General features: G+C 47.9%; 1 protein-coding gene across 9 annotated transcripts in view; it reads left to right on the plus strand.

The window, feature by feature from the left end:
* Positions 1 to 22753, plus strand: part of ITSN1 (intersectin 1) — a 257189-nt gene that overhangs the window by 184836 nt on the left and 49600 nt on the right. For 5 of the 9 annotated variants that reach the window (XR_001715152.4, XM_016947143.4, XM_016947144.4 and 2 more), the window contains 3 exons: positions 1795 to 1916; positions 6483 to 6600; positions 8620 to 8811. Coding sequence is in view for 8 of the 9 variants with exons in the window: in XM_016947143.4 (XP_016802632.1) it covers positions 1795 to 1916; positions 6483 to 6600; positions 8620 to 8811 (432 nt within the window). In the remaining variant the exon portion in view is untranslated. Of the gene's footprint in view, positions 1 to 1794; positions 1917 to 6482; positions 6601 to 8619; positions 8812 to 9171; positions 10684 to 22753 lie in introns of those variants that run through there. The other 4 variants (XM_016947147.4, XM_024352352.3, XM_024352351.3 and 1 more) reach the window with 1 other exon arrangement.

The following is a 22753-nucleotide window of genomic DNA, read 5'->3' on the forward strand; positions in this document are numbered from 1 at the left end:
AAATTATAGGTTGAAACAGTCACTGAATTGCCAAGAGACGGATTTGCTTGTCTGTCTGGTGCCCAGCTCCAACTGGGCTTACATGGCTAGAGAAAAGAAGAGAAATTTCACGTAGTCTAGGATTTTATTTTAGTCAGATAAATGCTGGATGGAGTATTTAGTCAGATAAATACAGAGGATGGAGATACATTGGACCACCCCACCAAATCTCTGTTTTAAGTGTAAGTTTTCTAAGTTTTGGACATTTGTCATTCCAGAGGGTCCAGATATTTCATAGATGAAGCCCAGGTGGGCTTTGCTTTGCACTGAAACTAGCAAGAAAGGACACAAAAGACTGCAGAGAATGTTGGGGCAGATTGCTGGCTGCGTATGCCAGGTCCCTTGAGGAGCAAGAACATCCAGTGCCAAATAGGACACTAGTTTGGTCTTTCTCCAAACCATAAATTCTTGGAACCAAGAGCTGGTCTTTGTTGTGTTGCAGGAGAGTCCTCATCCTAGCGTAGACATCTCAGCTGGAGCTCCCAGTCAGAGCCTAGGCTGGGCCAGTAGACCGTGCTGTGGCCTTTCTTGCTTGCCCCAAGCTCTCCAAAGCATCAGGCAGGGCCAGGCCTGCACCGTGACCGCCAGGTGCTTCTGTCCTGGTGGCCTACCCCTGATAGCATGCAGAACAGAATGAGAGCGGCTTGCTTAAGGGCCAGAGTCTTACTTGTTCCCTGGAGTGAGTAGAAAAGTAGGAAATCTCGTCAGAACATGAGACCTTTTTGCATTCTTCCTTTCCATTCTTTACTTCATTCCCTCTTTCTTCTTTTTTTTCTGTCCTTCTTTCCTTCTTTTCTCCTTTCTTTCACAAACCACACTTGGAGAGCAAGGGTAGAGGAGCAGAACAGTTTGTTCTGTATTGCTTCTAGAAGTTCAGAAAGCAGTAGTTGCAGATGAGCCAGAACTCAGGCAGAGAAGGGTTCTGTCTCCTCATACTCAGTCTCCTGGGCCCGTGGAAATGTGTGTTTCAGAGCCTGGTCTGTGGTACCGCTGGAGTTTTTCCCATGGGACTTTTCACATTCAGGAAAAGTACAGAACTGTTTACATTTTTTTCCCTGTGCTGAATTGTTTTTGCATAAAGTTCCCTTCTTAACTCCAGGTCCCTCCTATAACATGAAATAAAAAGAAAGAAATTTGCCCTGCCATGATTTGCACCTGATATTCAGGGATCACTCTCAAAATGTGAGCCATAAAGAAGAAGGCTGTGTCGCTGGGAGTGAGAATCTGCAGCAACAACATAGAAATAAGCCCCTGCCGGGCTCCCAGTGGTTTCTGAGAAAAATGGGCTTCTCTTTCTACTGTACTTGGCAGCTGGAAAAGCTATTGAGTCCTTTAGTCACTTCAAAGTAGCACTTTAGCCATTGAGTGCTACTGTGCTGGGGTGGGTGGTGAATGAGGCCCCACCCTTGGCCTCAGGGCATTCTGGGTAATTATGGGAGGGGTGTGACAGAAGGTGCCAGGAGTGGGCAAGGAGCGGACTTCGTGGAGGGAAGTTGGTAAGTAAGTTTCACAGGATGACAAGGGAGTCTGCAGCCCACTGAGGGCTCGAGGATCAGCCAGGCCGTTAAATGCCGTGTCTGCCTGGTAGCTCTGGGAACGGGCGATTCAGGGAGCCTTACTCGTTGAGTAGAAATCCAGCTCAATACATTGGTTTTGATGTGTTCATCTGTGAACCTGGGAGGCGCCTGCATCTTCTTGGCCTTTTCTCCTGCTGACTCTTAACAGTGCACTGCCGTGTTTGATCTTGTTTTTCAGAAATTGCCCAGGTTATTGCCTCATACACCGCCACCGGCCCCGAGCAGCTCACTCTCGCCCCTGGTCAGCTGATTTTGATCCGAAAAAAGAACCCAGGTGGATGGTGGGAAGGAGAGCTGCAAGTCAGTGTCTTTTTTGTTTATTTACAATTCTCCATCCAAGTTTCAATACACAAAATCTCAAAGGGACGCTATTTTATTGTAAAGTACAAACCACCCCTCACCACCTAAATTCTATATTTGGATAGTGAGAGATGCCAAATTTTCTGTGTTTGTTTAGTTCCTAAGTTTCAGACAGCCGGTAACAGATTTCTGAGAGCTAGGAGCTCATACGAAAACATATCTTTCCCATTCCTGAATTCAGATAGAGTCGGCATAGTGAGAACTCGTATGACGAGGGATGCCTGCATATCCTTATGTGCCTTGGCATTAGAGAGTGGAGCTTTTCATCAGTGGTATTAGAAGGTGTGGCACAAGAGCGGATATCTTTGCATTCAAAGCCACATCCATACATCACAGTATTTTTAGTTCCCGTGTGTGTGTGCACACGTGTGTGTGTGTATTGTTAATCATATCATCTTGTTACACATTTTACCATTCCAGATACTTCCTATAAGTCTCATTTCCAGAGACAAAGATGCTTTAAAAAGATTACTGTTACGCAATTCTCATGGTAAAACTTCTTAGAATCATCGGTAGATGCCAAATCTGCAGGAAAATTTTCAGTAGGAGCAGAAAATGTGCATGGTCTTGAAGTGACCCCCACAGATCGCTCATGATCTGCAGGGGAAAACACAATAATTATAGAGTGGGGAACTAGGACAAGACCTGAATGAGGTGATCAGAATGATGAGCAGTGGGGAGACCAGAGGACATCGTGTGTGTACAGCTGTGCCGGGAGGGAGGAGGGAGGGAGTGACTGGTCTTCAAAACTGTCAGGATCATAAAAGACAAAACCTGTCGAAAGGGGACTAAAGAGGCGTGAGGACTGGCTGCAGTATCTAGACTCAGTGCAGTATCTAGACCCTGTGTGAAAGAAAACCACGCTGTCAAGGACATTATTGGGATAATGGACAAAATTGGGTTGTGGACACTACATTAGACAAAATTACTGTACCAGTGTAAAATTTACAGAAAGCAATAACTGTACTGTGGTTATATAAGAGAATATTCTTATTTTTAGGAGATACATGTTGAAGTATTTAGGGGTAGAATTAAGATGTAAGCAACTTGCAATCAGATGATTCAAAAAAAGAACTTGCAGAGAAGAGGGTGGGGAGGGAGGGAGAACGCGCATAAATGAGGGAGCAGCTGCTGCCAAGTGTTGACAGTAGGTGAATTCGGGTAAAGGGCCTATGGGTGTTCTGTGTGCTTTTCTTATTCTTGCCACTTTTCCGTGAGTTTGAAATCATTTCTAAATAAAAAGTTGCCTTTAAAAAGTTACTACTATAGCAGTTACTTGAGAGGTAAGCCAGCTGACTTTTCATACAGAAAGTGTGTCTCCCTCCCCGCATCCTCCCTCATCCAAAGTGAAGATCAGCCTCAGACTGCCAGGCGGGCACCTGGCCACCTGCTTCATAGCTTAGTGAAGGACAGGGCTTGCGCCCTGGCTTGCCCACATGGGGCCTGTGGAAGGACTGAATTTTCCAGCAGCCGTCCGTCTCTCTGGCGTTTGTTGAACGTGGGCCTCTGCATAACACAGGGGGGCCTCAGTAAGGCTTGAACGGATATAGGAAGGAATGGTTTCTGGAATGCTTTGTGAGGAAGGGGCCCATGGGAACCCTTTGGTGGCTATTAGTGGGCCTGTAGACTGACTTACCCAATCTGCTGGTATTTGTCTGCCCACGAGCAGGACGGTATGGAACTACGTAAGTTTGAGGGAGAAGAGGGAGGCAGGAAACCTTTGCCATGCAGTGGGCTAGCCACGGAAGACAGACCCTCAGGTGCTCCTGAGGAATGGAGGTTGGAACAGCAGGAGCAGGAAGGAAGAAGGCCTTGCTGGGGAAGGCCTCGGGTCTCACACAGTCCCGTCTACCACTCTGTGGAGGTGAGCCTGAGGCCAGGACAGGAAGAGCCACACTGGAGAGCTGAATATATAAGAAACGCATCTTGGCCAGAATAGAAGGCACAACCTGGAGTGTAACTAAAGATGAAACTTTCCCTGGAGAGTTTGCTGGTGGACACCCATAAATGTCCAGATACTACTCACTGGTTAAGGAATCTGACCTCTGGAGGCCTGGAAATCCACTCCTTTTTGTCAGCATGCCTTCTCCTGTGCTGGGGAGGGAGAGGCCTCCTTAGACCCTCAGGTCCCACTCCCTGCTTAGAGTTGTGCTGTGTCACCCATTGGCCCTGCCAGCATCATGCCCCTGTCCTGTTCTGGAGACGTGGGAGACTCCCATCGCCTTTCCTCCTCGCCTGCCAGGGGAAGGCTTCCTGCGGGGCCCCTCTCCCAGGTGCAGCCTCACATCTTACCGCTGAGCAATGACGTCTCCACTCCAGCCTCTTTGAAACACCAGCACCCCCTGCTCTCCTGCCTTGCTGCCTTTGTTCATGACATTTCTCACCAGCGGCCAACCAGCTCCAACCTCTCCACTTCCGCAACAGCTGGCAAATCCCACTTCTGGAAGCTCTCTGTGACCATCCCAACCAGAAGCACCGTGTCCCTCCCCTGAGCTCCAGCACTGGCCCCGTGCCGGCACCACTCTTTAGTATTTTATATTACTTTGCTTTCTGTGCACATTTCTTACTTCCGCATGTAGCTGACTAGCCCCTTGGAGGCAGCAGCCGTATTTTTCAGTCGCCACACCTCTAGCACTGTACTTAAATGAGTGTTTGAGTGGTTCTTAGGATTCTCAATAAAGTGGCTGAGTTGCCATGACCCAGGAGAGCTCCTGGCGCTGTCACCAGAGTGACTCTCAGCGTGGATCCACAAATGAGGAAACACCAGTGAGTTCTGTGCTGTGCTGCAGAGGTGTGGGAAAGAGTGGTGTCCTTGTGAGCAGAATGGTGGTATACTCGGTAGATAAACGTGGAAATTTGTAACCAGATGGCTTCAGTCATCGGCAGGTTCACTGTGAACATAAAAGCTTTAGTCCTTGAGCCAAGGGGATGGAATCTATCAGACCTCAAGGAAAGGGAAACCTGCTGTGTTCTGAAAATGACCTAGAGGTATCCCTCTTGATAAACTGGCAGGTGGGAGGACAGAGGTAATGTGGTGGAAGTTTTCTTTTCTTTTAGTTTTATTTCCTTATTTTGGGAATAGGTAATTATAGTCACATGGTTTAAAATTCAAAAGTTACAAGGGGATATAAATGTCTCCCTCCCACCTTGTCCCCAGAGGTGGCTGTTTCGATCAGAGCCTTGTTTCTAGACGTGTGTGTGTGTATGTGTATGCATGTGTGTGTATGCACAAGTAGTTTTGGGTTCTCTTTTCTTGGTGGTGTACAGAAGGGTAGTCAAAGCCCGACTCATGATCCCTAACTCGAGTCTTTTAATGGGATTGTGTCCTAACTGCAAAACCCGCCTCACCAACTTTGTTATAAACTCCCCGGGTTTATAGGGACAGTCATCTACTGTCCCTTCCTAACGGCATGGTGCAGAAACACTCCATAAATGAGTCTTGTGTTGAATCAGATTGAATTAAGTGAGAAAGGAGTGGCAGTGAAAAATGTGGCTTTAGTCATCACATGGGCCTACGGGTTTGTGAAAATAACATCGAGTCTCCTTGTGTTCTGTGTGTACTGCATGTATGTCATCTTGCATCTAAGGATGTATATTACCCATAAAGGAGCATGCAGACACATGAGTGCATCTTGGCTTGCCACTAACTGCCTGTGGCCTTGGGGCTGTCACTCAACTTTTCATCTGGAAATTGAGAATAATAATACTATTATCCTTCTGGAATTGTGTGCATAAATGCACAGGGCCTGGCTCATAAAAAGTACTCAGGGCCGGGCGCGGTGGTGCACGCCTGTAATCCCAGCACTTTGGGAGGCCGAGGGGTGCAGATTACGAGGTCAAGAGATCGAGACCATCCTGGCTAACACGGTGAAACCCTGTCTCTACTAAAAATACAAAAACAAAATTAGCCGGGCATGGTGGTGGGGTGCCTGTAGTCCCAGCTACTCAGGAGGCTGAGGCAGGAGAATGGCCTGAACCTGGGAGGTGGAGCTTGCAGTGAGCCGAGATCGTGCCACTGCACTCCAGCCTGGGTGACAGAGCGAGACTCTGTCTCAAAAAAAAAAAAAAAAAAGAAGTACTCAGTGTGTATTGGTGGCCATTATTATTATTATTATTATTATTATTATTATTATTATTATTCCTAAAACCCATATACAGTGTTGGCATTAACCATAATGTCTACATTACCTGAAATTAACAGCTGAGTGCTAGCATTACATGAGTAGAATTTCCTGTCCCAGGCAATCCATGGTATATCTTAATTTTGTGATCCACACAGTCTAGCCCAAGCAAAAACATTCTGGGCTTTGCTGACCAGTGATTGTCACAATTTGAATTTTAGCTATGGTGTTTTACTTTTGTGACATAGTAATCCATAGATTTTACCATTAATGTCATTTGTTTTTCAGTTATATGTAAGCTTTACATGAGTGCTCTGTTATAAAGTGAGCTGTATTGTAAAAGATGCGCCTTTAAAAATGTTTGATGTAATTATTTTCTTACTAGGCACGTGGGAAAAAGCGCCAGATAGGCTGGTTCCCAGCTAATTATGTAAAGCTTCTAAGCCCTGGGACGAGCAAAATCACTCCAACAGAGCCACCTAAGTCAACAGCATTAGCGGCAGGTAAGGAGTTTCGCATCTCTAACTGGAAGATGGTCTGCATGCCACTTGAGTTTTCCCACTTGATTTTCTCATTAAATATCTTAGGTTGTTTTTCACATGTGCTTTAAAGCACTTCCTGTACTTGCTGGGACTGACACCCAACTAATGTGATATGGAATATGTCTTTCAAAAGGACCAGATATCTAAGTGGCTTTTCTGTGCTGGATACAACAGAACCCTTGTTGGAATGCTCTTCTTGCAGGAGTCATGAATGCTGTGGCATTAAGGCCACATTTTCCTCTTGATTTCCTTCCAGCCATTTAAATTGGGGTTTAGGCTAGGGGGTGAGGTGACAGAAAGGGACACCCAAAAATAAACGGCTGGGGTCTCAGTAGGTCATGAGATGGAGCTGGGGGCCACGGGGGTTGGGGGGCTATAATGTGGTGTTCACTGAAGACCAAAATAGCTCCCCTGTGACATTCACTGTGGGCAGAGGGGGCTTCGCTGGGCAGGCAGGATGTTGTACTCACTTTCCTGGAGGACTGGAAAAGAACAGAGCACAGCAGTTGGCCCAGTTGGCTATTTTCTGATTGAAGGGACCAAATGAGACGCTTCAGCAAGATCTGAGAGAGGTGAGGTCAGGGGGAGCAGATTTCTGCTTTAGGTCTTTAAGCCATCATTCTTGGTTGGCTTTTGTGGAAAGTGTAGAATTTTTGTTCCAATACCTTGTGGTTAAATATCTATGCTGTATGTACCCAGTGAGATAAGATTAAAAACTGGCAGCCTTCTCAAGAAATTAAAGGATGGGCAAACTTTGTGATGAGCCGCAGTCCCCACTGGGCCTCTTTGCTTGAGCTGTGGCCTCGTGTAGGCTGAGGAATGTGGTTCCCGCAGGGTTTGCTGTCCCCTGGAGAGATATGTCAGTATCCCTCCACTTCCATGTACAGCCCCTTCCTCAGGCCCGCTGAAATCAGTTGCTGAAGTGATTGAATTAGCTGGAGAATTTAAAAAGCCTAAACCTATTTATTAATAGGTTGGTTAAGAAAGATTCATAGGGACTGTGACCTGTTGGTGCAGACTCATCTGAAGTAGAAGTGCCAAAGAATGAGAACAATTTTACCTCCTATAAGCTTGAGAGAAAATGAGAAAAGAAAAATTGTTCTTGAGGGTGGAGATTTCTTTCAAGACAACATTTTGAGACGCAAAGATATAGCAGCAGAAAAATCTTTTGAAACACTGATTTTAGGCCTGGCATGGTGGCTCACGCCTGTAATCCCAGCACTTTAGGAGGCCGAGGCGGGTGGATCTCTTGAGGCCAGGAGTTCGAGACCAGCCTGGCCAACATGGTGAAACCCCGTCTCTACTAAAAATAGAAAAATTAGCCAGGCGTAGTGGTGCATGCCTGTAATCCCAGCTACTCAAGAGGCTGAGGTAGGAGAATCGGTTGAACCCTGGAGGTGGAGGTTGCAGAGAGCTGAGATCATGCCACTGCACTCCAGCATGGGCAACAGAGCGAGGCTCTGTCTCAAATAAATAAATAATAAATAAATAAATCACTGGTTTTAGTTTTCCCTAAGATTTGGAATTCTTGGAGGTCAAATGATGATTACCTTCCACTTTAAACCAAAAAGGAAAAATGATAGTAAAGTCCCCATGATACATAGCTGTCCGGTGCAGCAGAAGATAGGATGGGGTTGGGCTGGTCTTTCCGGAGTCAGCAGTAGGAAGGAGTTCCGCTGCACTCAAAACGAAAGCCCTCGATTAGCACTGTACATTTTCTGCTGACAAGTAAACATGAAAAAGAGGACGATATCATAAAAACTAAAGACTTAGTGTGAAAATTTTGCTGTCGTCTTAGTTTTTAATTCTTCATCTTCCTTTACGCCCACACTGTAAAAAGCCCAATAGAACAGTTCCACCTACTGTCACCCTCTTCTGAAAGGACAGAAATAGTAGCTGGGAATGTTGAATGGCTGCGCGGTACCCGTTGTGCATTCTCCGGCGGGTGTGCAGCCGCTCACCCAGCCCTGTCTCCTGCAGTGTGCCAGGTGATTGGGATGTACGACTACACCGCGCAGAATGACGATGAGCTGGCCTTCAACAAGGGCCAGATCATCAACGTCCTCAACAAGGAGGACCCTGACTGGTGGAAAGGAGAAGTCAATGGACAAGTGGGGCTCTTCCCATCCAATTATGTGAAGCTGACCACAGACATGGACCCAAGCCAGCAATGTAAGTGCCCTGGTGGCTCTGTCGCCTCGCCTCTCTGGTATCTTCCCGTAAAACATGCAGCATTGCTCTGATTCTGCTGAGCTTTGTTTGCAGAACTTAAAGCTAGACCATTGCTGCATTCGCAATCGTCTCTTTGAAGACCTTCTGTAATGCAAGAGTTTATCTCATGGGGTTTTATTTTTCTTTAATTTTCATTCCTTCTGTAGCATGTCCCCTCCCTCCCCTCCCTCCTTTTTCCTTTTTTTTTTCTTTTTTAAATCATTTTGGCACCATGCTGTTTACATGCCTGACTCATTTTCCTAGCTTGAATTTTGCTCATTGTTTTGTTTTGCTTATGTGTTGTTTTCCTCCTTTTTCTAGGAATCATATGTTGTCCATCCCCCCCTCAGGCTTGAAAGTCCTCAAAGAGACCCACTATCCCATATCACTGCCCAGAGGGATGATGGGAGATGCAGCCTTGATCATGTGACTTCCAGCATGATCACCTACTGCCTTCTGAGTAGAAGAACTCACTGCAGAGCAGTTTACCTCATTTTACCTTAGTTGCATGTGATCGCAATGTTTGAGTTATTACTTGCAGAGATAGGAGCAAAAATTACAAAAACACACAGGGTAGTGGGTCCTTTTGTGGCTTTCCTAGTTACTCAAATTGACTTTCCCCCACCTTTGCACAGGTGCTTTCAATAGTTTTAAAATTATTTTTAAATATATATTTTAGCTTTTTAATAAACAAAATAAATAAATGATTTCTTTGCTATTTTGGTTTTGCAAAAAGACCCACTATCAAGGAATGCTGCATGTGCTATTAAAAATTGTTCCAAATGTCCATAAATCTGAGACTTGATGTATTTTTTCATTTTGTCCAGTGTTACCAACTAAATTGTGCAGTTTGGGGCTTTTCCCCCTTACCATAGAAGTGCAGAGGAGTTCAGTATCTCTGTTTTAAAGACGTATAGAATGAGCCCAATTAAAGCGAAGGTGTTTGTGCTTGTTTGTGTGTATCAGCTGTACCTTGTTGAGCATGTAATACATCCTGTACATAAGAAATTAGTTCTTTCCATGGCAAAGCTATTACCTTGTACGATGCTCTAATCATATTGCATTTAATTTTATTTTGCACAGTGACCTTGTAGCCACATGAGAAAGCACTCTGTGTTTTTGTTCGGTCTCAGATTTATCTGGTTGAGTTGGTGTTTTGTTTCGGGTTTTTAATTTTGCGTGTTTGCATAGCATAAAATCAGTAGACAACACCGTTGAGGTCGTTACGATCAACGATATCCACAATCTCTTTTTAGTCTCTGTTACATGAAGTTTTATTCCGATTACTTTTCATGGAATGACCTATTTTGAACAAGTAATTTTCTTGACAAGAAAGAATGTATAGAAGTCTCCCTGCAATTAATTTCCAATGTTTACATTTTTTAACTAGACTGTGGAATTTCTACAGATTAATATGAAATGGAGCTCATGGTCCGTTTGTGTGTTAGATATGCTGTAGCTGAAGCCCTGTTTGTCTTTTAAACACTAGTTGGAAGCTCTCAATAAAAATGCCTGCTGCTCACAGCACAGAAAATGGGGCAGGGGGAGCCTCAAGCACAATCTAGCTGTCCTCCTAAAGACTCTGTAATGCTCACTCCCCTCGCGTTCTCCCGGCGCTGTCGGGAGGCTGTGCTGGTGGTCGTGTAGAGGTCCTTCTCCTTTCACATGGTGCAGAGAGCGAGGACCTCTCCTCCTCGTTCAGTTGCGCTTCAGTATTTTCACGGATATGAATGTAAAATATATAAATATATAAACCTGCGGCTTTAACAACTGTAATACAACCTTTTGAATTAGTTCCGTGTATAGATAATTAAATTCTTCATACAAAAGTTAGATGGAAATGTCTCTGTGTTCTTGATGTTGGAACCTGGCAGTGGTGGTGAGGAACCAAGCAGACTAGATGTCAGCAATGGGCCTCCTGCCCGCGTGTCAACCATAACCTGTGCTCTTTGAAATACAGACATTATCAGAGGCTCGCCGAGTCTTTGTTGAACAGCCCTCCCTCTCCCCGTGCTCTCCACCCTCCCTGATCAATATGCAAATGATCATTCCTTATAATACCAGTTTCAAAACATAGAACTCTACCACCCAGTTTAGCAGTTCAGTCTCACCGGGCTTTTGATATAAGTTGTCGACACATTGAGGGTGTGTGATTTGGCTCAGGGTACAAACCATTTGTCCAAAAGATGTATCGTAATAAGGTACTGGTGAACACCCCCAAAAATATGTGGGTAAAGACAGAAACTTGCACATGCCCCACGTTGTCTGGGATCGGCTTCTGCCTGGCACACTTTGCAGAAATAAACCAGCGTCCACATTGATGCCACTGTTTGCTACAATGACCACATGCTTGATTCCATCCTCATGAGCTTCACTTATTGGACCTCTCCTGCCATTCAGTGGAAAAGTGGTTTCCTTCCTCAATTCAGCAGATATTTGGTGGGGGGGGATGTCTACCATGAGTTGGGTGCCCCGTTGGCTTCTGGGAGGAGTGTGGTACTCCGTGGAAACAGAGTCCCTGTCTTCATGGAGTTCATATTTTAATGGAAGGAACAAACAGAAAACCAAACTCCTGCAATCCATATAAATATGCACAGTATGTGTGTGACAAGGTGACAAGTTCTGCACTAGAAGTTTGGATATGAGGCACCACTGAGCAGACTGGCAGGGCCAGGGGAGGGTGGCTGCAGGGCAAGGATCAGAGAACCTTCAGGGGGTGGGGTGGGGAGTGCCATTTGAGCTGAGACCTGAAGAGTAAGGAGGAGCCAGATGGAGTGGGGGAAGAGGTGTGGCTATTGTAGATGGAGCTGTCAGGACAAGCAACGGCCCAGAGGTGGGTGGGGAGATCCTTCTCATTGTCCCCCAGGCCACCCCCATGTGGAGCAGTGGTTGAGTCTGCAAGTCCCATCTCTTCCCCAGGATCCCTTCAGCTGTGTAAGCCAGTGTTGCTTCTCCAGTCTTGAGTTTGGCTGGAAGGGATGCAGTTGTCAAGGTGGGTACTACTCCATAACACTCTACCTAATTCACTCCAGATGCCCCACGCCCTCACTGTAGGCCATTTCCCCAGGCTTGCCTCCAGCTTTGTGAAGTTGACATGGGTTGTTCCCCAGGAAGCTGTGCTTTCCCCTACAAATCATTGAGTTTGCATTTGGTTGTATCCGTTGGACCCCATGATTCTCAGCCAGCGGGAGTGCTGCTGGTGTCTCATGGTTAGAGTCAGGGATGCTGCTCCTCATCTTGCAGTGCACAGGACAGTCCCCCGCAACAAAGAATGATCTAGCCCCAGATGTCACCAGAGCTGAGGTTGAGAAGCACAGGTCTCACCCCACTGGCCACTGTGGTTAATGTTCACCTGGTTATTCACCACCAGAAAGGCTGCCCTGGTAACTCCTGTTGAATAAATTTAATCACCTAAGCTCATGTCGTGTATCTGCAGCATCAAAAGTATCTCAGAACCTTGGTTTTATATTTCAAAATCTTATTCTTGTTTATTATCCCCCATACTCTGCACTTTGGTACTAGATTAAACTACTTCAGTCATATTCACAAGAGGATCTGGTTAACAGAAAATTGAGTACAAGGGAAAGAAAGCATCTTTCTTCTAATAAATTAGTGAAGGGATACTAGGTATCTCCTATGGCCTCAGAGTTTAAAGGTGTCAGGTTTTAGTTTGTTTGTTCTTTAGCTATTTGTTTTTTGTTTTTTAATTTTTTTTTGAGACTGTCTTACTCTGTCACCCAGGCTGGAGTGCAGTGTCGTGATCTCGGCTCACTGCAACCTCCACCTCCCGGATACAGGCGATTCTCCTGCCTCAGCCTCCTGAGTAGCTGGGATTACAGGCATGCACCACCACGTCTGGCTGCATTTTGTATTTTTGGTAGAGACAGGGTTTCACCATGTTGGCCAGGCTGGTCTCCAACTCCTGACCTCAAGTGATCCACCTGCCTCAGCCTCCCAAAGCACTGGGATTACAGGTGTGAGCCACTGTGCCTGGCTTACTTTTTGTATTTTTAGTAGAGATGGGGTTTCACCATGTTGGCCAGGCTGGTCTTGAACTCCTGACTTCAGGTGATCCACCCACCTCGGCCTCCCAAAGTGCTGAGATTACAGGCGTGAGCCACTGTGCCCAGTCTGTTTTGTTTTGTTTTTTAAACTGATTATTAAATCATTTAATTTCATATTGGTCTGTGTAAATATATTTGCAAGTGAACTTTGGGTACAGTTTTGCTCCAGTAGCATTAGACAAGATGAGTCCAAATGAGATTGTCTTCATTGTGCACTTACAAATCACTCTCCTCTGGCCGGCTGCCTCCACACTGCAGAGCAGGGCCTGCAGAGTTGGGCAGCCATGGTGGTTGAGTTCCCCAAGTGGCCCAGGCCTCAAACTGCCTCTGCATAAAAGGGTGTCTGGGAGAAGCCGATCTAAAGCAGTAACTCGGCCCTATGTTAAGTCACAAAATATCTAACCATTACATGCATGGTAGAAACTGGTATCTGCCCTGTTTCTGGAAAGGAATCTGGGCAGACCCAGGCCGCAAATAGTAACGACTGGGTTATCTATGCTTTCAGCGATGCCATCAGAAGAAATAGTAACACTAGCTTAGGAAAACCCTCTAAATATTAGGTTTAACCATATGAAATTGTCAATTCTTACCTATAAAAACAGCAATCTATAATTCAACCTAGTACAATATATCATCACCTGGCACATGGTAGGTTAGGTTAAAAAAAATGCCTATTGAATGAGTGAATGAAATCAACCAGTGACTATAGAAAACACCAGTCTCAGCTTTTGACACAGACCACATCACCCTCAGAGAGGAGACCATGCTGTCTCTCCAGTTTCCTTTTCCTTTAGATGTGAGCTTCCCAAAAGCAACAGTGGCCTTGGAAGGGGCTGCTCCTGGACTCTCTTGCTCATTCGGTCTAAGAAGGAGGCTGAGGACCAGGGACCGTTGTCTGAGCCAAGTCTCCACTCCAGCACAGGGCGGGGGCAACACCCCACCCAGGTAACATTGAGCAACGGGCACAGCAAATCGCAGTCCTGCTTCATTAATCCTGTTCATTCTCTTTAGTTCCAAAAATACCCAAGAGAATTTTTATGGAAATGACATTGGATGCCAATGGTCCCAAAAATGCAAGGAAAAATAGCTCCTTCTTTGAAATGTCTGGTATTCGGGGTCTGGTAGGATAGGGAGACGTAGTGAAGTCCAAGATCACAGTAGCCTTAATGTGAATGTTTCGCTTCAGCCAGAGTTCTCTTGGGCACTTTTTTTTTTTTTTTTGAGACGGTTCACCCAGGTTGGAGTGCAGTGGTGCAATCTCGGCTCACTGCAAGCTCCGCCTCAGCCTCCCCAGTAGCTGGGACTACAGGTGCCCGCCACCATGCCTCGCTAATTTTTTTGTACTAGAGATGGGGTTTCACTATGTTAGCCAGGATGGTCTCGATCTCCTGACCTTGTGATCAGCCTGCCTCGGCCTCCCAAAGTGCTGGGATTACAGGCGTGAGCCACCGTGCCCGGCCACTCTTGGGCACTTCTTTAAGAAAACCCCACATAGGAAAAACCAGGCTTCCAGCGTGTCTCCTGATGTCTAGTTAGCTATTCCATTTCAGAGGGTTCCATAGCCTCTCAGAAAGAATCTATTCTTTAAATTAAAAGCTCCCCAGGCATTTTTAAGTTGTATGACCTGATTCTCAAAAATGTTTTGTTTATAAAAAATGGGCATCAGCTATAAGATATATATAGTGTCCGTGCAGCTTAATGTTGGGCATACCACCTCTTAGAAGCTACCAGCTACCATGCTGTTGTTTTATGATGTCAACTGTGTGTGTGTGTGTGTGTGTGTGTGTGTGTGTGTGTGTGTGTGTGTGTGACAGGCAGTGAGCAGCAACTTTCAGGTGACTTAACTGCCTACATCTGTAGCTTGGTGACAGTAGGTCAAACGGTGAGTTCAGGGTACAGCCAGAAGGCAGATAAATACCGCTGTATAGAAGATTCTGGCAGAGGCTGGTAGCTGCTATTTCCACATCTGCTTGGCACGTCGCTTCTGAGTGATGTTGCAAGCCTCAAAAGAGATGTTCCTTATTTTGACTCAGACTATCATGTCTTTAAAAGCTGAACAGTTCCTTCTCTTGATGCAGTTTCTCTGAACTCTGACCCAGGAGAGGGGAGAACACTTTTGATCTGCCAGTTTTCATCAAGGACGCTGTTTCCCTCAGTGAGAGGATGAAACCCCTGACGCCCCTGCTTTCCCCTCCCATTTCCTATGCTGTCCTGTCCCCTTCTGATACCTGTCCCCACACACTCATGCACGCTGATCCACTGCGTTGCTTCCCAGGCCCCACCCAGAAAGTGAGGAAAGGCCTGGGCTGCGGTGGAGCGCAGGATGTTCTCTGCGGATTATTCAGTGAAGTCGAGATCTTAGAGAACATTGAGCATAAGGCCTGCACCTATACAGCTGAGGGCACTGAGGGTCTCGGGAAACACAGTGATGTTCTCAAGTCAGCTTTTCGAACTCTGACAAGTCCTCGTTCTAGGTGTACCATTTGATGCACAGATATATGGACATGTGTGTCCACAGCCCCAGGGCTCCTGCCTCCACAGAACTGGTGGCTGCATCTTTGGAAAGATCGGGAAGGGGCCCCTCTTCCCTCATGTGATTCCCTCACTGGTGGGGTTGCCATGGGAGTTTGGAGCCATTGGTAAGGATTCCAACACATTTTCAACGCACAAGCTTCATGCTGACCCGCCCCAGCCCTTTGTCCTCTCCTCCACTGGGCGAGTTTGCCAGACGCTCAGGCTTACTTAAGACACCCTCAGTCTGAGCCAAATGTAAGAACATGTGCTGCTGTAGCTTCTCAATTTTCATTCCTGGCCTCCAGAAAAACATGGTGCTGTATATAACAACACGGCTTCTCTGCAAGTTCAGCCTAATATTTTACTCCATTTCTCTCATCATTTTGGAACATTCTATTTCCCTGTAGACCACCTGCCTATAGGAAGATAGTGATTCAGACGGGGCATCCACATAACTGCATCTGGGGACCTTATAGAGGCTAAGGAGCAATCCAGGATGGTGGCTCAGAGCACGGGTTCAAATCCCAGCTCTGCTACTTACTAGTGGTGTGATCTTGGGCAAGTTATGTAACCTCTTTGTGCTTCAGTTTCCTCATTTACATATGGAGAGATAATGATGACATCTAGCAGAAAATAAGCAGAGAATAATAGCTTTGTTGCTGTTGTTTTTATTGGAGAGAAAAGGCATTTGTGCCTGGTCAGTGAGCATCATGGAATCCAATCAAGTGGCTTCTTTCATTAAACCAAAACAGCAGGTAGGTTGTGTGCATTTTTAAGACCTTTTAGAAAGTATGCTTTTATAGATTAGGAATTTCAGAGAGAAAAGATTGGACAGCTTCCCTAAAAACTTTGAGCTGTCTTATTGCAAGATTTGCCCCACCAATCGGTGCACGAACCCTGGCCCCCTTCCTGATAGCAGGAGGCCCACCGGTGGAAGCAAGCAGCTTTTTAAACGCCTTCGCTGCACTCCTGCAATGTGCAGAGACCTCTGGACCAAAGACCAGAGCCTACTCAGCAGACTCTTGGTTGATGTGGACAAGCTGCCTGTGTTTCACACGGTCGACGGTGGGGAGGCCACCAGGGAAAATGGAATGTGCAGGGCTTTTAAATGTCACGTCTGGACTGTGTTGGCAGGCCCATGCAGCGCTCCACAATAAACCTGTCACAAATGCATTGAGTCACTGGGTCCTTTATTTCTCATCACGGCATTCTGTGGCCTTGTGTTCTCTTGCCAGCAAAGAATGGAACGTTCAGCCCCCTAGACATGCCGGCTGCTGGATTTTTTAAGCAATCATCCAGCTTAGATAAGGGGCGTGGGCTGCTGGGGGATGCTGCCCCAAAGCGCTGTCTCCAGAGCAGCTGCCCCAGGCATGCTTAATTCCCTCCCTGCCCACTATGTGCACCCCCAAGATGCCTCTCAATATCCAGACCTGCAGTTCCACTCTGTTTGTTAGGCCCCCAGGAGAGCGAGCCTGCAGTCCGCCCCAGCAGAGGGGACCAGGCCAGGGATGCCTCTTTCCTCTCTGGAGCGTTACCTTGGAGTCCTGAGGCCCCGTGACAAGACCCCACACGGCCGAATCCTCAGTAACAGCCCTCCACTGACTTGGTATCCAGTGGGATTCCTCCCTCCATCCCATTCTCTAGGGGCAGAAGCCCATCTGCCCGTCCTGTCCGCCTCCCCTTCCATCCTGCATCCTGTCTTCTCCTCTCCCCGCCTCCTGCTGTGTGGCCCATGAGCCCAGGAGGGACCCAGTCTACTCTGTTTACCTCTCCCGCTGCCCACTGAGAGTCATGGCTGAGGTACATGGAACCGACCTGGTCATAGGGCCGTGCTCAGCAGAACACAAGCAGAGGAGATGCCTAGCACTTTCAGGAGCAGGTGACAAGCAGCAGAGAAATGAGTGGGGGTTCCAGCTAGTGAAGGATGGGGTGGCACAGAGCATGACTGGGGGCCAGGGATCCAGCCGAGAGGATGGCCCGAGAAAGCTCTCTGAAGAGGGGGTGGAGACCTGGCTGCGGGGGAGGCACGTCCAAAGATCAAGGGGGAGGAGCTTTCTCGGCCCAAGGGACAGCAAGTGCAAAGGCCAGGGCTAAAGGAGCTGCTCCTGCCCCTCGCAGAAGGATGACTGAGTCTTCGACCTGGTCTCTCTGCACCCACTCTCTCCTTCCAGCTTCCCCCATGCTGCAGGCAGAGAGCTATTCTAAAAACATCACTTCTTATGCTTAAAATCATCCAGGGGATTCCCGGTCCTCCGAGATAAAAGACCCGAATCTACTTGGTCTGCAAACCCTGCCTGATCTGCCCCCTTCTCCAGCCCTCTCACCTTCCCTCTCCTCATTTATTCCTATTTGTGCTGAATTTTAGCACGGCTCAGTCGTCACCTCCTCGAGGAAGCCTTCCCTAACCCATGCATTCTTCTGTGCTTGCAGAGGGGAAACTGGGCTGACTGGTTACGGAGCTGCTCTATAGGAGCCTGCTCAGTGTTCTTTCTTCTGCCACCTTTGAGTCACCGTGATGACCCGTCACGAAGGTCCAGGCTTTTGTTGCCCCCATGGCTTTCCAAATGGCCCTGTTGAAAACATCCCCTTTGACCCCCCAAACCACTTTATGGAAAGGTCCATCTTCATCATGGGAGTCCCTCCTCAGAGAGAGCCAGAACCCACATCTGGTGCCCACTATGGCATCGTGGGCCCACGTTAGCAGGAAGGGATGGGGGTGCAGGCAGGCAGTGTGGGCAAGGAGCCTCCCCCAGCCTTAGAGACTGCATGACTCAACCCCCCTTGTCTACCTCCCGGGGATCTTGTGTGCCCACATGTCCAATAGGGAAGTGGTGCTTGGGTCCAGGGACTTCCTTCATCATCTAGCCTCACTCTGCTGTCCAGTCTCACCCAACCCAGAACCTTCCCTCCATCATGTCAGCCTCCACCACCACCCCAGAATTCTTGAGTCTCATTTAAGCCACTGGTACGCCCCAGCTGCAAATGCCTTTGCCCCACCTCCCCTGCCTTTCCTGCCCACCTGCCTTCACCTCTCCTGATTTCGCTGCCACCTCTCCTGCTCCATTAACTTGTAACAACTCAGCTCTTTTCTGAATTCCTTATCACACAGAAAGATGACTAGATAGAAAGGCTGATACAGAAATACATAGATACTCTTACCTCCCCAGTTAGACTGTGAGCTCCGTGGAGGCAGGGCCCAAATCTTGTGGTTTGTTACATCCCCATTAAGACCTCCATGGTAACAACACTAATGAACAGCGATGGTACCTTGCCTTGTGTAGTTGTCTTATTGCAGGGCACCCTGCCTCCCTGCTGATTACAAACCAGAGGGCAGGGCCTACCTCCCACACGTGCATATCCCCGTGGCGCCTCACGCTTGCCAGTTGCTCAGGAAGTGCTGTGGCAGACAGTCCTGGGCTGCCCTTCTACCTGCCTGTTGTTCCACAGGCTTGGTCCTTCCTCCCCAGCTAGGCTGTGAGGGGCAGGACATGTCACAGTGTTCATTCTCCACGCTGCGTGTAGCCTGGAACCCAACACAAAACCTGTGCTTGAGTTTCCCTCCCCAGGAGGAAAGGAAATGGTAAACGAGGCACCATCGTTTACAAAATAAATTCTCATGAAAAGACCCCAAAACAGGAAGTGAGCTTATGAAGCATAAGGATTGTTCTTCATCGTTCTTATAACCACCTTCAGTACTGTCTATGTATGTATTTGGTTTTCTGTCTCCCCTACCAAAATGGAAGCCCCACAAAAGTAGGGGCCCCTGCGGATCTATGCAGCCGCTGTGAATGAGCAGGAAATGTCACGGCTCAGGTTGCCTCTTGGGTTCCTATGGGATCAGTTTGTTAAGTTAGGAGAGACCGACCCCAGGGAGCAGGCTATGGGTGCTTAGACCCTTCTGAAGAAAGTTCCATTGAGATGAGAAGTCCACCTGCCCCTCTGGACAGCTCAGAGCTGGTCTGGCCTCCAGAGCTTCCTGTGGGCTGGGGCTGTCCAGGAACCGGTCAGCCAAGGGTCATTTTCAGAGAAGGCCTGGCTGCCTTGGCCTAGACTGGCCACTGCCATCCCCCGCCAGTCCCCACCAGCCCTGCACTCCAAGGACAAGCACAACCTCTCAGCCTGATCTTGCAGGCATCTGCTGAGAGAGAAAAGCGTAAGGACCACCCTCAGGCCTGCCCTTTGAAAAGCTGGTGGTTTCCTCCTGATTCCATTTCCTGACATATCACCAGCATAGGTTTTATTCTTGATAGGGAAGGTCACCGTACATCGCTGGGATCTGCTGTTCCATTCATAAGATGAGGGCGTTGAGCAGAGAGAGTAGCCTTTGAAGCCATAGCCCAGGCCTGGGGGTCAGTGGTGGCAGCGTGGCCTGAGGTGCAGCTTCAGGGGGCCCGAAGAGTGGAGTGTCAGATGGTCTGTGGGCTCAGAGAGATGGCGTTCTGTGGTTACAGCCATTGAGCCTCTTGGACAATGGCTTGAGTGACCTGCCATGGGCTGGATTCAGCTCAGCAGTTGTGGCAGCTCTCATGATCCCTGGGCCTGGACGGATCAGTTTCCAAATCCCACCCCCTTTTCGCGCCAGGTATCTTGATTTCCAGGCCATCTTTCCTCTGATCTCTTGGCTGTACGTGGGAACCACACGGGAGCTTTGCCGATAACAGATGCCTGGACCCCACTCCAGCCAGTCCGGTTTAGTTGGTCTGGGGTACAGCAGGGGCACTGGGATTTTTAAAAACTCCTTGTGTGACCCCAGTGTGTGGCCAAACTCCAGGGCCACAGCCCCGTCCATGCCACACACAGCTGCCGCACTGATCCCCTGAAACCCAGCCAAGACCTTCCCAGCTCCGCAGCCAGCGCCTCCTCGACTGGACTTCCTCACCTGTTAGGGCTGAACTGTGTCCCTCAGATTCACACGTTGAAGCCCAGGACATCAGAATATGACTTCGTTTGGAGACAAATTCTTTAAAGAGGTGATGAAGTGAACACGAGGCTGTTAGGGTGAGCCATAATTCCATCTGATGGGTGCTCTTAATAAGAGGGGGAAATGTGGACACACAGACGCTGGAGATGTGCATGCACAGAGGAAAGACCCTGCCGAGGAGAGAGGCCTCAGGAGGAACCAGCCCTGTTGTCACCTTGATCTTGGACTTTGTATCTTTAGAACCATGAGGAAGTATATGTTGTTTAAGCGGCTGGGTCTGTGGCCTTTGTTATGGCCGCCTGAGCAGATTAGCGCACCAGCGAGGAGGAAGAGGCCTCCGGGGAAGAGCATGAGCTCTAGGGTCAGACTCCCTCTGCCATTTATCAACTGATTTACCCTCCCTGTGCCTCAGTTTCCCTGTCTGTTCAGTGGGGGATAACAACAGTATAGCTACCGCATAGGATTCCTGGTGAGGATTCAGTGAGTTTGCACATGTGCAGCACCCGTCATTGTGAGCTCCGAGTGGCGTTCCACGTGAACGCCCATGACTCGCCATCACGCAGAGACTGCTTCCCTCCTCTGCACCTGCCCCCAGGGCTCCACGCCCCTGACTCCAACTTCTATTTACTCCCATTCTTCCTCCCTCCATTTGAATCCCTCACCACTGCCGGCCCCCTCACACCGATACTAGCCTGCTGAAGCCCAGCTCAAACTCCTCCTCCCCTGCTAAATATTTTCAAATCCTTCTCATCAAAACAACAGGCCCCCTTGAATTAGACCTAGTATTTGGCCGGGTGTGGTGGCTCACGCCTGTAATCCCAGCACTTTGGGAGGCCGAGGCGGGCGGATCACCTGAAGTCAGGAGTTAGAGACCAGCCCGGCCAACATGGTGAAACCCCGTCTCTATTAAAAATACAAATATTAGCTGGGCGTGGTGGCATGTGCTTGTAGTTCCAGCTACTCGGGAGGCTGAGGCAGGAGAATCACTTGAACTCAGGAGGCGGAGGTTGCAGTGAGCTGAGATTGCACCACTGCACTCCAGCCTGGGCAACAGAGCAAGACTCTGTCTAAATAACAAAAACAAGAACAACAACAACAAAAAAACCCTAGTATTTGGCTGGGCACAGTGGCTCATGCCTGTAATCCCAACACTTTGGGAGGCTGAGGCGGGCGGATCACCTGAAGTCAGGAGTTAGAGACCAGCCCGGCCAACATGGTGAAACCCCGTCTCTATTAAAAATACAAATATTAGCTGGGCGTGGTGGTGCATGCCTGTAATCCCAGCTACTCGGGAGGCTGAGGCACGAGAATTGCTTGATCCTGGGAGGTGGAAACTGCAGTGAGCCAAGATCACACCATTGCACTCTAGCCTGGGCAACAGAGCAAGACTCTGTCTCCAAAAAAAAAAAAAAAAAAAAAAAAGACCTAGTATTTGATACCACAACAGAGCAACTACAATAGTAATTTAATTGTACATTTAAAAATAACTAAAACAGTGTAATTGGATTGTTTGTAACACAAAGGATAAATGCTTGAGGGGACGGATACCCCATTCTTATGATGTGATTATTACACATTGCATTCCTGTACCAAAATAGCTCAGGTGCGCCATAAATATATACACCTACAATGTACCCACAAAACTTAAAACAAAAACCAACAGGCTCCTCCTTCATATTCCAATAAAAATGCATTTGTACTTTCATTATAACATGATGCCAGTCTGCCTTTGTACCCAAAAAACTTATTAACAGGAGCTACTCATACTACAGGAGAGGGCACACTGAGAGCAGGAAGTCAGGGGTGGGACATAGAAGGGGCCTGGAATGAGCTGAAGTATACCTACCACAGAGGATGTAAAGCTGTGCCAGGAATTCCAGTGCCCATTATGAAGCTATGAATGATACACCCTTTCACTCTCCGAAATGTGCATATTTATGGAAAATTAAGAGATGATTTATCCCTGAGAAGAATTTGATCTTCACCACTTCTCAGCAGTCATTAAACTGCCTGGCAACCCCTGTGGACTGGATTCCCCTCCTTGGGAGAAAACAAAGCTTATTTGGAGTTACATTGGCACTTCTAAGCATCTGGGTTACATCTGAATGGAAGCCTCCCGAGGACCCAGCTACATGGGGCAAGATGTGTCACCAGGACAGGCTGGGTGGGATACCTGAGCTCTGCTGGACCCACGAGGGTCTCTGGTGCCTTTGGGGGCATTCCTTCCCCTCTCACCTCTGTGCCCACCGGCTTCTCCAGACCCCATTAAAAATTGCATCTTGAGGATTTGCAACTCCGAGGTCTCAAGGACTGATAACCGCTTGGAGTGATGCCCTGTGCAAAGTGCCTGCAACTCAGCAAGGATCCAAGTTGGCCTGGGACTCCCAGGTCTAGCAACCAGCAG

This window comes from Pan troglodytes, chromosome 22 (assembly GCF_028858775.2).
Source record: "Pan troglodytes isolate AG18354 chromosome 22, NHGRI_mPanTro3-v2.0_pri, whole genome shotgun sequence".
NCBI lineage: Eukaryota > Metazoa > Chordata > Mammalia > Primates > Hominidae > Pan > Pan troglodytes.